Source organism: Ammodytes marinus, assembly GCF_949987685.1.
Source record: "Ammodytes marinus genome assembly, chromosome: 17".
Classification (NCBI taxonomy): domain Eukaryota; kingdom Metazoa; phylum Chordata; class Actinopteri; order Uranoscopiformes; family Ammodytidae; genus Ammodytes; species Ammodytes marinus.
In genome coordinates this window covers 15,598,128-15,611,626 of record NC_137221.1, presented here as the reverse complement: position 1 = coordinate 15,611,626, position 13,499 = coordinate 15,598,128, and the positions used below count along the sequence as shown (strand labels likewise).

The 13,499-nt window shown below is 38.3% G+C and overlaps 1 protein-coding gene across 1 annotated transcript; it reads right to left on the bottom strand.

Annotated features, from left to right (window-relative positions):
- Positions 1 to 11,451: 11,451 nt before the first annotated feature.
- On the bottom strand, positions 11,452 to 11,940 carry LOC307264454 (galactose-specific lectin nattectin-like; the record flags this gene model as incomplete). Its single annotated transcript, XM_080045866.1, has 1 exon — positions 11,452 to 11,940. One exon carries the CDS (start codon positions 11,938 to 11,940, stop codon positions 11,452 to 11,454), a length of 489 nt encoding a protein of 162 aa, XP_079901992.1.
- Between the last annotated feature and the right edge of the window lie 1,559 nt (positions 11,941 to 13,499).

The window sequence follows — 13,499 nt, the reverse complement described above, 5'->3', positions numbered from 1 at the left end:
AACTCCACATCACTGAGGCAAAACTCAAGGAGACATTTGGCCCTGGATGATCAATGGGTCTACAGTAGCCTGGTTACAGGAAGGTCAGAAATGATTATTTATCGGAATATAACATCAAAGTCCAATGAGGAACATGTATGAGGAGTGTTTGGATAAAAATTAACCAGGAATCTTAAATGAAAACAAGAAAATATAGGACAAGCCATAAATGTTCACTATTCATCAACAGTTATTGACCTCTGGCATGTTCAGGAACAATAAAGTGTTTATTTTTTATTGAATTATTGCTAGGATACATTTGACCCCGGAAGGTCAATTCTATTTACAGGAATGTGGAAAATTATTATTTATCGGAAATAAAAATCAAAAGTATTTTGAGAGCTGGCACAAATAGTGTTGGGATAAAAATTAACCTTGACTGTAAAATGAAAACAAGAACATAAAAGACAAGCCATTACTGTTCACTATTCATCAACAGTTATTGAACTCTGGCACCTTCAGGAGCACTCCAGGTGTTATTTTTATTGCATTATCATAATTCAAATTAACATTATGATAGAATAACAGAACACACTTGAGCTTTAACACGGAGAAGAGAGGAGGACTAACCTTCATACACTATCCACCAATGACTACATGATACAGGCATATCTACTTCTGATATCTATTCATTTGATATGCCAGGAACCTTTCAATCCAATGTGCTCTTCAACCTTTAGCTCAAGATCACAGGGCAAGTTATTTATCAGAGGTCTCCATGGATCCACAAAGCTGTTGTCAGAAACTTTATTTTCCCACTGAGGTTTGTTGGAATAACAAACACAATAATCTGTATACTACTCTATGTGAAAAAAATGGTTCTTGAACATTATACATATCTTGATGATGATGAAAGTACAATCCAGGTGTTAGTTCACATACAAGCAGGAACTACTAGGATCAGTTAGATTTATCTATTTGAAAATATAACAAAGGCCTCATAAAAATCTTCTCAAGGCCTCATATGTCTTTCTATGTAATATTTTTGTAGGAGCCTAAAACTGTATACGTGAAGTGTTGGGCTTGTAGATTAAAAAAAAAGCATTTTCAACTAGTGAAAGACATAACACCATTTTAATCATCATACGTTATGTGTATTCATGAATAGAGTTACAATTGAGAAAGTATATTTTCCTTGCCCATTTCATTAATTGTTAACATTCAAATAACTTGTACCTCAATTTAATCATTTATTTAACGGTCAAGGAGGATAAAAGAACATTTTGAAGATATTTAAACATTTTGGAAACTGATTCTAATTGTGAAATGATTTCTGTACAAACACAATTTCAAATCTTTATATCTCTAGTGGGGAGGTTGAATGCATGTCAACAAAGCAACAGGTGAACAGTGACCAGGTTGAATCAGACATACAGTATGTTACTATCGCAGTTGCTAAGGACAGATTATGCGAGATGCACAAACAGAGGGAGCAGCAACAGTACAAGCTCTATCATTCCATTTCAGATCTTCACCCCAGTTGTTGTGGACACAGCCTTCACTTCCTCCCGAGTTGTTTGGCTCGTGTGCAAGCCAAAAGACAAAGTCCACTGGGCAGCCATCAGACCACATCCATCCACCTTCCTTCTGGGTGTCACTGAGTCCGATCCAGGTTGGTCCCTCATTGTGGTCAAAGTTTTTTATTAAAGATTTCACAAAATCCTGTTCGTCCAGACTGTGGATTGACACCAGGTTGGCTCTCTGTGACACACAGTACAGTTCTGCATCAGCCCAGGTCAAATGTGTGGAGACGTACTTGTAGCAGCGGCCGTTGAAGCGGAACCAGAACATGGGACAGTTTCCACGCAATAGCTTCACTTGCTGACCATCTGAAGGCAACATGGCCCCCAGAGCCAGACCAAACAAGAAGAGGAACAATAGCATGTTGGAGTCAGAGTCTCTGTCTTTCGTCTTCTGAAGACTTGATCTGACCTGTTGGATCTGATCAATAATCTCTCTTGAGTTGAAAGGCTGCTTTCTTTTATATGCTTCAGAGAGGGTGTTTCCACTGTTGGTGTGATGTCATTGGCATCACACCATCACATTGGCCCGTGTTAACACGTTCAGCTGTTTGGCAAAAGTTACATCGTCATCTCATTGAATGAAGGTTATTCTTCTACAGTAGCTTTAAAAGTTGTATTCAATATTTGTGATCAAAAAACAGCTCCCAAGAAGAATGAATCTGAATTATAACGAGAAGCTTCAACATCAGTTTCTGGGTTGCTTTAACAGTGTCCTCAAAATTGGCTACATTACCTAGACTTGTGGTATGGTGAGTGTTTTAATGCAGTCGAGCACTAAGATGTTCATAAGACGGTAGTTCTGTTTAAATGTGGGTCTTCACCAAAACTCCACATCACTGAGGCAAGACTCAAGGAGACATTTGGCCCTGGATGATCAATGGGTCTATAGTATTTACAGGAAGGTCAGAAATTATTATTTATCGGAATCAAACATCAAAGTCCAATGAGACACATGCATGAGGACTGTTTGGATAACAATTAACCAGGATGAAAACAAGAAATATAGGACAAGCCATAAATGTTCACTGTTCATCAACATTTATTGACCTCTGGCATGTTCAGGAACACTACAGTGTTTATTTTCTATTGAAGTATTTGACAGTCATTCAGCAACTGCACTTGGTTATCACTTTCAGCTGTTTTGCAAAGGTTACATTGTCATCCTATAAAGGGGCAATATCCTCTAGGTGAATGAAACTTATTCCTATAGCATTACTTTTTTATTCAATGTTTTTAAGAAAATGGCTTTTGATGAAGAACATGAAGTATTACTTGTAGCTTCAAACATCACTTTCTGTACAATAAGCATGATTTAGTCCTTAGAATGAAGAACTTGAATGGGTAAAGTAATTATTTATTTTGCATTATTTGGTGAATCAGGTTGCTGTAAGAGTTTCCTAATCACTGGCTCCAATGTGTTGGTCACAACAAGAGATTCAAATATGCTTTTAAAGGTGAGTGTTTAAATGTTCTAGAACTCTGGTTAAGTTGGATCTTAACCAGAGGTCTGCTGTACATCAATGCTGAAAGACTCAAATGAGACATTCGGCCTGGAAGATCAGTAGGTCAATGTTATTCACAGGAAGGTGGAAAATTATTATTTATTGTGATGAAACATCAAAGTCCTATGAGACAAGTGGATGAGGAGTGTTTGGATGAACGTTAATGTAGTGTTCTGCAACATTTATGTTATATTAAAATAGGTTAGTAAGGTTTGAGGTAATACAGAAAAGCAATAACTGCACCACAACACACACAGGTCACACAGTGACCTTACAGACTGCAACAACAACCGTTGCAGACACAGCAGAATATAGGAACACGATTGCGAGACCTGGCTTCTATTAAAAGCACACTATTGCTAATAAGGCTTGATATAAGATCTGTCACACACACACACACGCACACACACACACACACACTCACAGACACACATACACACACACTCACATACACACACACACTTGCACACACACACACATTCACACAGACACACACACACATTCACACGTACACAGACACACACACACACACAGACAGATAGTGTATTTAACCAACCGCCTTCACTAGATCGTGGCCTTGGCCTTTGCCTACGCCCGAGGAATGAGGACTGCTGAGGGGGGTACTCCTTACCCCCAGAGTTGAGGCTAGATAACTAGGACAGGGTAGGATGAGATCTGAACTATTGTAATGAATAAGTACCTTTGTGTTCATAGTAGAAGTTGTCTACTAAGCTGATATCCTGTTATGTCAACCCTTCAATAAAGTACCCGTTAGACTGAACTCCTACTTCTCCGTGTCTATCTGAAGCCGGTTGAGATGTCTCCTTCTCTCTCAAGTAATATCAAATGTAGGTAAACAATTGGCCCACTCGGCCACGCCAACACCTCCTTGTTTACACTACATAAATGGCGTTGTCGAAACGGAAGACCTTCAGAAGTTGCAGCAGACAGACAAACGGCGGCATCTGGGTAATGTATATTTTGCCCTAAACCAATGTCAACCTGTCTGTGTTTTTCTTTGAAAGTCTGTTAAACTTGCGTGCTTGTAAAGCAGAATCATAGACTGTCAGGATAAAATATCTGCTAGTCGTTATAACTGAATCTTGGCTTTTCTGGAAGTTGTTAAGAAACTTGTTTAGTTGGGAAGAAAGAAATGGTTGTGTTGTTTTAGTTGGTTGGCCTCTTGGTGTTTTTCCTGTTTTGACATTCCATATTGTAAAGAAATTCGCTGCAGCGTTAAAAAGAAAAGAGTTTACCTGTCGACGCGGCCGGCATGAATCACGAGCACACATATATTTGTCTGGTAACAAATAATGTTCCCACGGTGGTCATATACGTCAAATTGTTATTCACAGCTGGCTGAAATAATAAAATATTCGGGGTCGGACATTCATTGCTCAAAATGACGGCGTTATAGGACGAAGGGCTCCATTGGGAGACTTTGTTTATAAGCATGAAAACCTGCTCTGTCTGAAAATAGCATTTTACCTGATCATTTCTATGCTTAATAAAGTACGACAGAATCACAGGGTCATAGACGTAGTTTCCCGACAGAAGAGGTTTAAAAAACGTAGAAAAGAGATGATAAAAACCTGAGGAAAAAAGATAGAAAACGAGATAAGATTATGGGAAAAAATATAAAGAGTAAATTAACTAATGTAATGCTGTTTGTTGCGTTGATTTTTGGTATAATTGTATAGCTGTTGTGTTGGTTCGTTGAGCAAAGAGTGGCACTGAGTTGTGTACAGCCTGAAAATTTCTGTGGCATGGTTGCTAGATTAAAGGAGAGAGCAGTCAAAAGTGTTGATTACACCACGGTTGTTGTGTGGGGACCGAGACCCGCCTCAGCAGTCTCCTCGTAAGAAAAATCTCCCCCGCTCCCCCCTCCTTCCCGTTTTTGCTCTAAGCCTGAGTGTCAAATATGCAGGCAGGCTAATAATAGCTGCCTGTAGCCGGAGGGAGAGACTGAACAGTAGCTCTGATTTTTTATCTTAAAAATCTGTAAGAAAGCATTAAAGTAAATAAATTGATTAGGGAATAAAATATAATGGTACATTCTTTGATTTGGCTTAACATAAGAATTGGTTTGTACTGAAAATAAAGCATCTAAGTTAAATTGCCTGTGTTTTAAGACACTGGAGGTATGATAAAATGAAACATCTAAGTTAAATTGCCTGTGCCCTTAAGACACTGAAGAGACATATGAGATAATAAAAAATAAAAAAAGAGGTGACATGTGTTTAGTAAGAATTAAACTAAGAAAGAGATTTGGGTTTATTAAACTCTGTGAGTACAGGTGTTAAGTGAACTAAGTTAGGATAAGGTTTATTGGAACTGTGAAAATACCTTACAGGGGTTTCAGTGATATACGAAGAATAGAGACAGTGAAGTTCTTTCCACTGATATGTAACCATTTGTTTCTCAATTGGAATTTGAGAGCTGTTAAAAGCGTTAAATTGCATTGTCACCTGTTATTTGAAACATAGTTCTCTGAAACATGTGTGAAAACGTGAGTGTACGTTGTTCATGTGATTGAAAGAGGATGAAAATGTCTGTTTTGTTTGTAAAAAATGTTCAGTGTTGAAGTTTAAGTAAAAATGATCTCTTAAATCTAGTAAGAATCATTGAAGTGGAATTTTGCCACATTTATTTCCAAAAAGAACCAAAACAGAATCTTTGATTTTGTAGGTCTAGAAAGAGCTAGATTGAATTGTTAGAAAAGGGTTAGACCTGTTGAAATTTACTAAAGAAAATTAAGTTACTAAGTGTTTTTAATTAGGGTTTACATCTGAGTAGGCTAAAAAGCATGCTCTCAGTTACAGTAAACAACAGTAAATCCTGTGGTTTTTGGGGTAAGTAATAAAATCTTCTGAATAACATCGTGATTAACTTAAAAGTAAGAGATTTTGCGAGCAACAGTTTGAAGGTTTGAGAATCCCTTGGTTCTATTTTAAATGTGTAACATTTCCTTTTTTCTCTTCCAGAAGCTGGTTAACTGAGAGTGCACTGGAAGAAACGATTACAGTGCACTGCAATGTAAAGGTTTAGCATTTGGGTTGAAGAGTTAGATAAACAAATAAATCCCCTTTTTAGTAAGAATTCACTATTGATAAAAGATTATCTGAAGTCTATTCTAAGAGAAATTATTATGCTTGCAATTGGTTTTGGGGCACTAAAATTCGAAGGTTGTCACAGGAGGTCACAGTACTGTTTCTCTGCCCAAAAAAGAAGAAAAGAACACAGAATGTGTTTAATATCAAGAAAGAAGGAAAGAAAGTATAAAGACGAAAAAACAAGTTGCCTGGCATTACCGATGCCGCAAAAAGACAAAAGACAAAAAGATATGTAAGAAAAATGGACTAAGATGCAGAAGACACTTAGCCTGAAGTCTGCTCAGCTCAGAGCAGTTTCCAGTTTCAGTTTTGATCCTGGAAGCCAACAGTCTGACTGGAGCCAACGCATACCGGCAGGGATCGCTCTGCCAATGCCAGACTGAACTACAAAGATGGAGGCGTGTATGCACGTGGCTAAGTAACACCGTGCCAAAGGTGACATTCAATGCCCTGTGTGGTGACTACAGGATGGGAGAAAATACAAGGATGGCAAGAAATATGTGCCATAATGACATTGCTGACTTCTGCCTTCTGTTATAGGAAAAAAGAGACATTGAAGGAGCCGATGAGAGGGGTTTCCTTTGCTTCTGAACTGAAAAAGTGGACATTCCTTCTGTAGAAGGAGGGTGGATTCAACTGCTGTCCACTTAAGAAAAAAGTGCAAGTACTTAAATTGTGACAATTTTCTGATTAATGGTGTTTCCCCTAAATGTAGATTGTGTGCAAGCAAGCAAATGAAATAGGTCTGCTTTGGACATAAACTAATCTAGTTATGCCTTTAAGACAACATAAGATTTTGTAAAAAAAAGTATGTAAGATTAAAAGTTTAAAGGACTATTTTGATAACTAATAGGTTTCCTCTTTTATGCATTGAAAAAAGTATGTTTAGGGTTATTTCCAAATAAAAAATACAACTAGTGTTTACCGGTTTCAAATCAATAAAAGATTGTGTTGTTGCCTTCTCAGCCAAAAAGAAAGCAAGCATGACTGAGAATTATCACTTTAACGATTTTTCAGACAGAGATTTAGTGTTTTAAATATTCCCAAGTAAAGAAGTTTAAAGATAACAAAGTTAATGAAGTTAATAAAGAATAGATATTCCCAAGTAAAGAAGTTTAAAGAAAACAAAGTTAATAAAGGATACATTATTCCCAAGTGAAGAGGTATTAAAGATTGATGAAATAGTTGTTGATTTAGTAGGATTTTGAACCAATCTCATTCTCACACTTTCAGGAATACCTGAGTTTTTTTTTAAGGGTTGCTCTGAACATTTTACCGATTCAAGAAATTGGATTTTTTGAAAAAAAAAGGGTTAGCATTCTAAATTTATAAACCGTTTTGGGGTTTTGTTGATAAGAGGGCTGGGAGAAAGCCACATGTTTGTTTGTTCCTGTTTGAATACAATTGCTCACACAAAGTGAGCATCTTATTTTTAGCTGAGTTTTTAACTTAATATGCTCCTTTTTGTGTTTCAAATAGAAATTTGAAAAAGGAGGGAGAGGTTGAGAGAGCACATTAATTTAAAAATAATAGAAGTACATGGTAAAGAGTTTAAGAGAGCACATTAATTAAACATAATATAAGTAAATGTTGAAGAAAGGTAATAATTACAATATTATGAGAAGGCCACATAGAGAAAACACTACAACAAAGTAAGTTTAAGAAGAGAGGATGATCAAAATACTTAATATCCATTTAAGTTAATAAGTAAGTTATAAGTAATTTATTTAGGGTTCAGGATCAACACTCTATTAAATAAAGTAAGAACAAAACATACTTGCAGTGGTGTTGTTAATGTCATAATCCATAGCTGTTCCAAAAAGTATTACTGCACAGTTAGCTTTTCCAAAAAAGCTTTGTATCAAGTGTGATTACATTACAAGTGTTTGCAGTAATACAGTAAACCTAGGTAATAAAATTAAGTAAGACAAACACAAACTCCCCAGAAGTTATTTAGAAGTTTGTCAGGTAGGATTCCTTCCCTATCTGTTTCTCTCTGTCTATATCTTTTCTCTGATGGCCTCGATGAAAGAACTAGGTACAGAATCCTGCTGTGAAAGATTGGGAAAGATGTCGTGCTGAAATCTGATGCTAAGCTACGCTCTCAACTCGTGCTATCAGCGTGATGTCACTGCCGTGTCCAAGTCGTGATGTCACAGGACAACTGACAGCCGAAACCGAGAGGGGGTCGCTTTCGCAACTACACAGCCCAACCCAATCCCAGCCAGAAACCAGGGGTCGTCAACCCGTCTCATCCAGCTGTGCAGACATCTTCACAACCAGCGAGAAGGGTGCCACCTGTCGGCCTGGAGAAGCAACTCGACACCGGTCGACGAGAAGTCCCTTCCAACAGAGAATCGAGATGCAGTCGTCAATGTCGTCATCTGGAAATTCGAGAGGGGTCGCTCTCGTCTCCCCTTCAAAACAATCGAGTCATGCACCAGTCATCAATACCCAGCTAAGGCACCAATGCATGGGTGCACCTCTGGGTTTCCCCACAGCCTCCCCATAGTTGAAATGGGGGGGGGCTGTTGTGTTGTGCTTTTCGCACAGAAAGAATTGCCTGTTTAAGCAATTCTAAAAGTATGCTTGTGTCGTTTCTCGCAAGTGCGCGGGTATTTGCGGGACTGGACAATGGTCCGAAGAACGAAGACTGAAAGACAATTATGAAAGTCATTATATGCTGTTCAATTATTGTTATTGTTGTTGAATTTTAAGAGGGTCTAATAGGGTTTATTAAGTTTCATACTATATAGTAAACAGTGGCCACTGTCGTTTTATTTTGTCAAAGTTTATCATTTTTGGTTTGATGTTTGATTTTGTAGAGTTTAAGGGTTGTGCATTCTTAATGCAGGATAAATGTTGAAATTCTTTGGTGCACCGTATTTACGGTGCAAGGAGGGATATGTAGTGTTCTGCAACATTTATGTTATATTAAAATAGGTTAGTAAGGTTTGAGGTAATACAGAAAAGCAATAACTGCACCACAACACACACAGGTCACACAGTGACCTTACAGACTGCAACAACAACCGTTGCAGACACAGCAGAATATAGGAACACGATTGCGAGACCTGGCTTCTATTAAAAGCACACTATTGCTAATAAGGCTTGATATAAGATCTGTCACACACACACACACGCACACACACACACACACTCTCACAGACACACATACACACACACTCACATACACACACACACTTGCACACACACACACATTCACACAGACACACTTACACATGCACTCACTCACACACACACACACACTTGCACACACACACACATTCACACAGACACACACACACATTCACACGTACACAGACACACACACACACACAGACAGATAGTGTATTTAACCAACCGCCTTCACTAGATCGTGGCCTTGGCCTTTGCCTACGCCCGAGGAATGAGGACTGCTGAGGGGGGTACTCCTTACCCCCAGAGTTGAGGCTAGATAACTAGGACAGGGTAGGATGAGATCTGAACTATTGTAATGAATAAGTACCTTTGTGTTCATAGTAGAAGTTGTCTACTAAGCTGATATCCTGTTATGTCAACCCTTTGTAGTGGGAAATATTGCATATGACATATCTCTGAACTCATATATTGAAATGCTTACTTAACCATTGTTTTATATAGACTTATAAGTGTAATTGGATATACTGCATGTTTGTTTGTGACTGAAACTGAGATGTAGATTGCCCAAACCACCACTCGGACAGCCACGCCTATGTTTAACTTATTCACAATTACTCCTATTGTCCTATGCCCAAACTCCTCCCATGGTTAAGTAGGTACATTAGAACTGTCTGCCTCTCTACCTGTCTCCCCTTTCGAACCATTGTTAGACGCCTCCCCCCCTGGGGGGCAAATGTTCCTTAAATACATGGCGTTTTAAGGAAGAAGTCGTCACTTCTTGTAACATACTTACGTGTGTTGGAACCGGTGACCTCTCCGCGGAGAATTCTTGCTATTCTTGATTGAAAATAAACCTGATGCTATACACTATATCACCGTTTGCTTGACTTTTCTTACCACACCTTCAATAAAGTACCCGTTAGACTGAACTCCTACTTCTCCGTGTCTATCTGAAGCCGGTTGAGATGTCTCCTTCTCTCTCAAGTAATATCAAATGTAGGTAAACAATTGGCCCACTCGGCCACGCCAACACCTCCTTGTTTACACTACATTAACCAAGACTATTAAACGAAAACAAGAAAATATAGCCTAGTACAAGCCATAAATGTTAATTATTCATCAACAGTTATTAACCTCTGGCACGTTCAGGAGCAATCCAGTCATATTTTTATTGCATCGTTGCAATGCTTATCGACATTATGATAGAACAGAACAAAACAACCCGGAGCTATGACACAGAGTAGATAGGACAAAGAAACTTCATACACTATCCCTCAGTGAAGATACAGACATGTCTACTTTTGATATTAGAAATTCCAGGAGCCCTTCAATCCAATGTGCTCTGCGACTTTTGGCTCAAGTCACTTAGATCAGGGGGCAGGTGATTTATCAGAGTTCGCCCTAGATCCACAAAGCTGAAACTTTTTTTCCTACTGAGCATTTTAACATTTTACTCATCTGGTTGAAGATATTACAAGTATAATCTAGCAGTGAGTTCACACTTAACATACAAACAGGATCTTCAAGGATCAGTTTGGTTCTGTGTTGTGTGTGCAATATATTGTAACTCTTTGAAATAATTACAAAGACAAGCTGAATATGAAGCCTGAATACGTTATTTACAAACACGTTCATCATTAACATTATGAAGGGTCTCTTCCTATAAGGCTTTATAATGTCTTAAATATTTATGATAGAACTGCCATCTTTTCAAGAAATATGAAATAAACCTTTTGTTCAATGTAAAATCAATCAAAATTATCTCGATATAGGTCAAAAAAGAGCCATACCGTGTGAGGTGTTGGACTTGAAGATACAAAAATATATACTGTATATTTGAGTGGAAATCTGAAACATTTTGAACTTTATTGTGAGATCAAAAATACTTGTTACCACCAGAAAATTCCATTTATTCATGAATACAGTTACAACTGAGAAAGTATTTTTTTTCCATTTTCTTGTTAAAATTTTTAAAAAAAATCGGTCGGTCAATGAGGGAAAAAAAGAACACATTGAGAATGATTAAATAACCTCTGAACACACATTTGTTTATTTATCAATAGGCTTATTGCATTACTGCAGAGCAATTGGTGGAAAATCACATAATTGAATCAAATATAACTATTTCAGGTTCTAAAGACAAGCTGTACGATGTTCACAAACAAACGTTTGTGTAACGGAACATGTATTATCATTCCATTTCAAATCACTTCCATAATTTGTGTGTCCACAGTGTTCTTTTCCACGATGATTGTCTGGCTGCCCTGCAATCCAAAAGACAAAGTCAACGGCAGACCCATCAGACCACATCCATCCTCCTTCCTTCTGGGTGTCACTGATTCCGATCCAGGTATGTCCCTGAGAAGGGTCAAAGTTTTTTATGAGGGATTGGACAAAATTATGTTCTTTCAGACTGTGGATCGACACCAGGTTGGCTCCCTCTGACACACAGTGGAGTTCTGCATCAGCCCAGGTCATACGTGCAGCGATGTACTTGTAGCAGCGGCCGTTGAAGCCGTACCAGAACATGGGACAGTTTCCACGCAGTAGCTTCACTTCCTGACCATCTGAAGGCAACATGGCCCCCAGAGCCAGACCAGACAAGAAGAGGAACAATAGCATGCTGGAGTCTGTCTTTAGTCTTCTGAGGATGTGATCTGACCTGTTGGATCTTATCATGAATATCACAGAGAGTTGAAAGGCTGCTTTCTTTTATATGCTTCAGAGTGGGTGTGTACACAATGTGTGATGTCATTAGTCAACTGCACTTGGTTAACAATTCCAGCTGTTTGGCAAAAGTTACGGTGTCATCCTAAAGAGGGAATATCCTCTTATATAATAAATGTTATTCCTATATTAATTTTTTTGTGTGTTAAAATGAAAAATTTTAAGAATTATGTCTAGCCTCAAACATCACTTTCTGGACAATAAGCAGACTTCTTTAGTCCTTCAAAATTAAGAACTTGAGTAATTGTTTATTTTGAATCATTTGGTGAATCAGCCCTAGTTGCTGTAAGAGTGTCCTCAAAACTGTCTCCAATTAGGGAGCGCCCTTAGCTCAGTTGGTAGGGCGTCCCCCCCATGGGCCTCGGCCAGCAGCGGACCCGGGTTCGGTTCCGGCCCGCGGTCGTTCTCTGCCTGTCACTCCCCTCTCTGCCCCATTTCAACTCTGTCTCTACACTATCAATAAAGCATAAAAAAATGCCGAAAAAATATCTTAAAAACTGTCTCCAATTCCATACTGAGACATGTTGTTGACAACAAGGGATTAGAATCTGCTATTAATGGTAAGTGTTTTAATGCGGAGTCGAGCACTAAGCTGCTCATAAGACAGTACTTCTGTGTAAAGGTAGGTTTTCACCAGAGCTCTGCAGTACATACATTTGGTCCTGATCAGTGGGTCAATATAGTATGTACAGTAAGGTGAAAAATTATTATTTATCAGAACATAACATCAAGGTCCAATAAGACACATGCATGAGGAGTGTTTGGATAAAAATTAACCAGGACTGTAAAATGAAAACAAGAAAATATAGGACACGCCGTAAATGTTCACTATTATTCAACAGTTGTTTAACTCTGGCACGTTCAGCACTCCAGTGTTTAATTTCGTATTGCTTTGCTGCAATGCTTATCAACATTATGATGGAATAAAACAAAACAGACCGAAACTATGACACGGAGGAAAGAGGAGAAATAAAAATCTACTTTTAATATGTACTGTATATAGAAATGCCAGGAACTAATTATTAAATCCAAGTTGCCTTTTGACCTTTGGACAACATCACTTAGATCTTCATCATTATCAAACTTGTGCTTTACCTTTGCACTTATCTATCTGGTTGGTGATACAAATATGATCCGGGTTTTAGTTCACACCTTAATAGATGGACATAGTCTCTGTCGTCAGTCTTCTGAGGACATGACACTGTTGGATATTATGGGGAATTGCTGAATATGCTTCAGAGAGGGTTTATGCACTGTTGCTGTGATATCATTGCACACTTTCAGTTATTCACTACTACACAGCATATGAACAGAAGCCCCCTCCCCTCCCCCCACACTAAAGACCACAAGCTCACCTGGAGATGTCACATAAAACCTATCATTTATTCATTTCAGTCAAATTGTGACATAGTAAAACGCAGCTTTAGAAAAGACGTGACTTCAGCTGTCGGAAG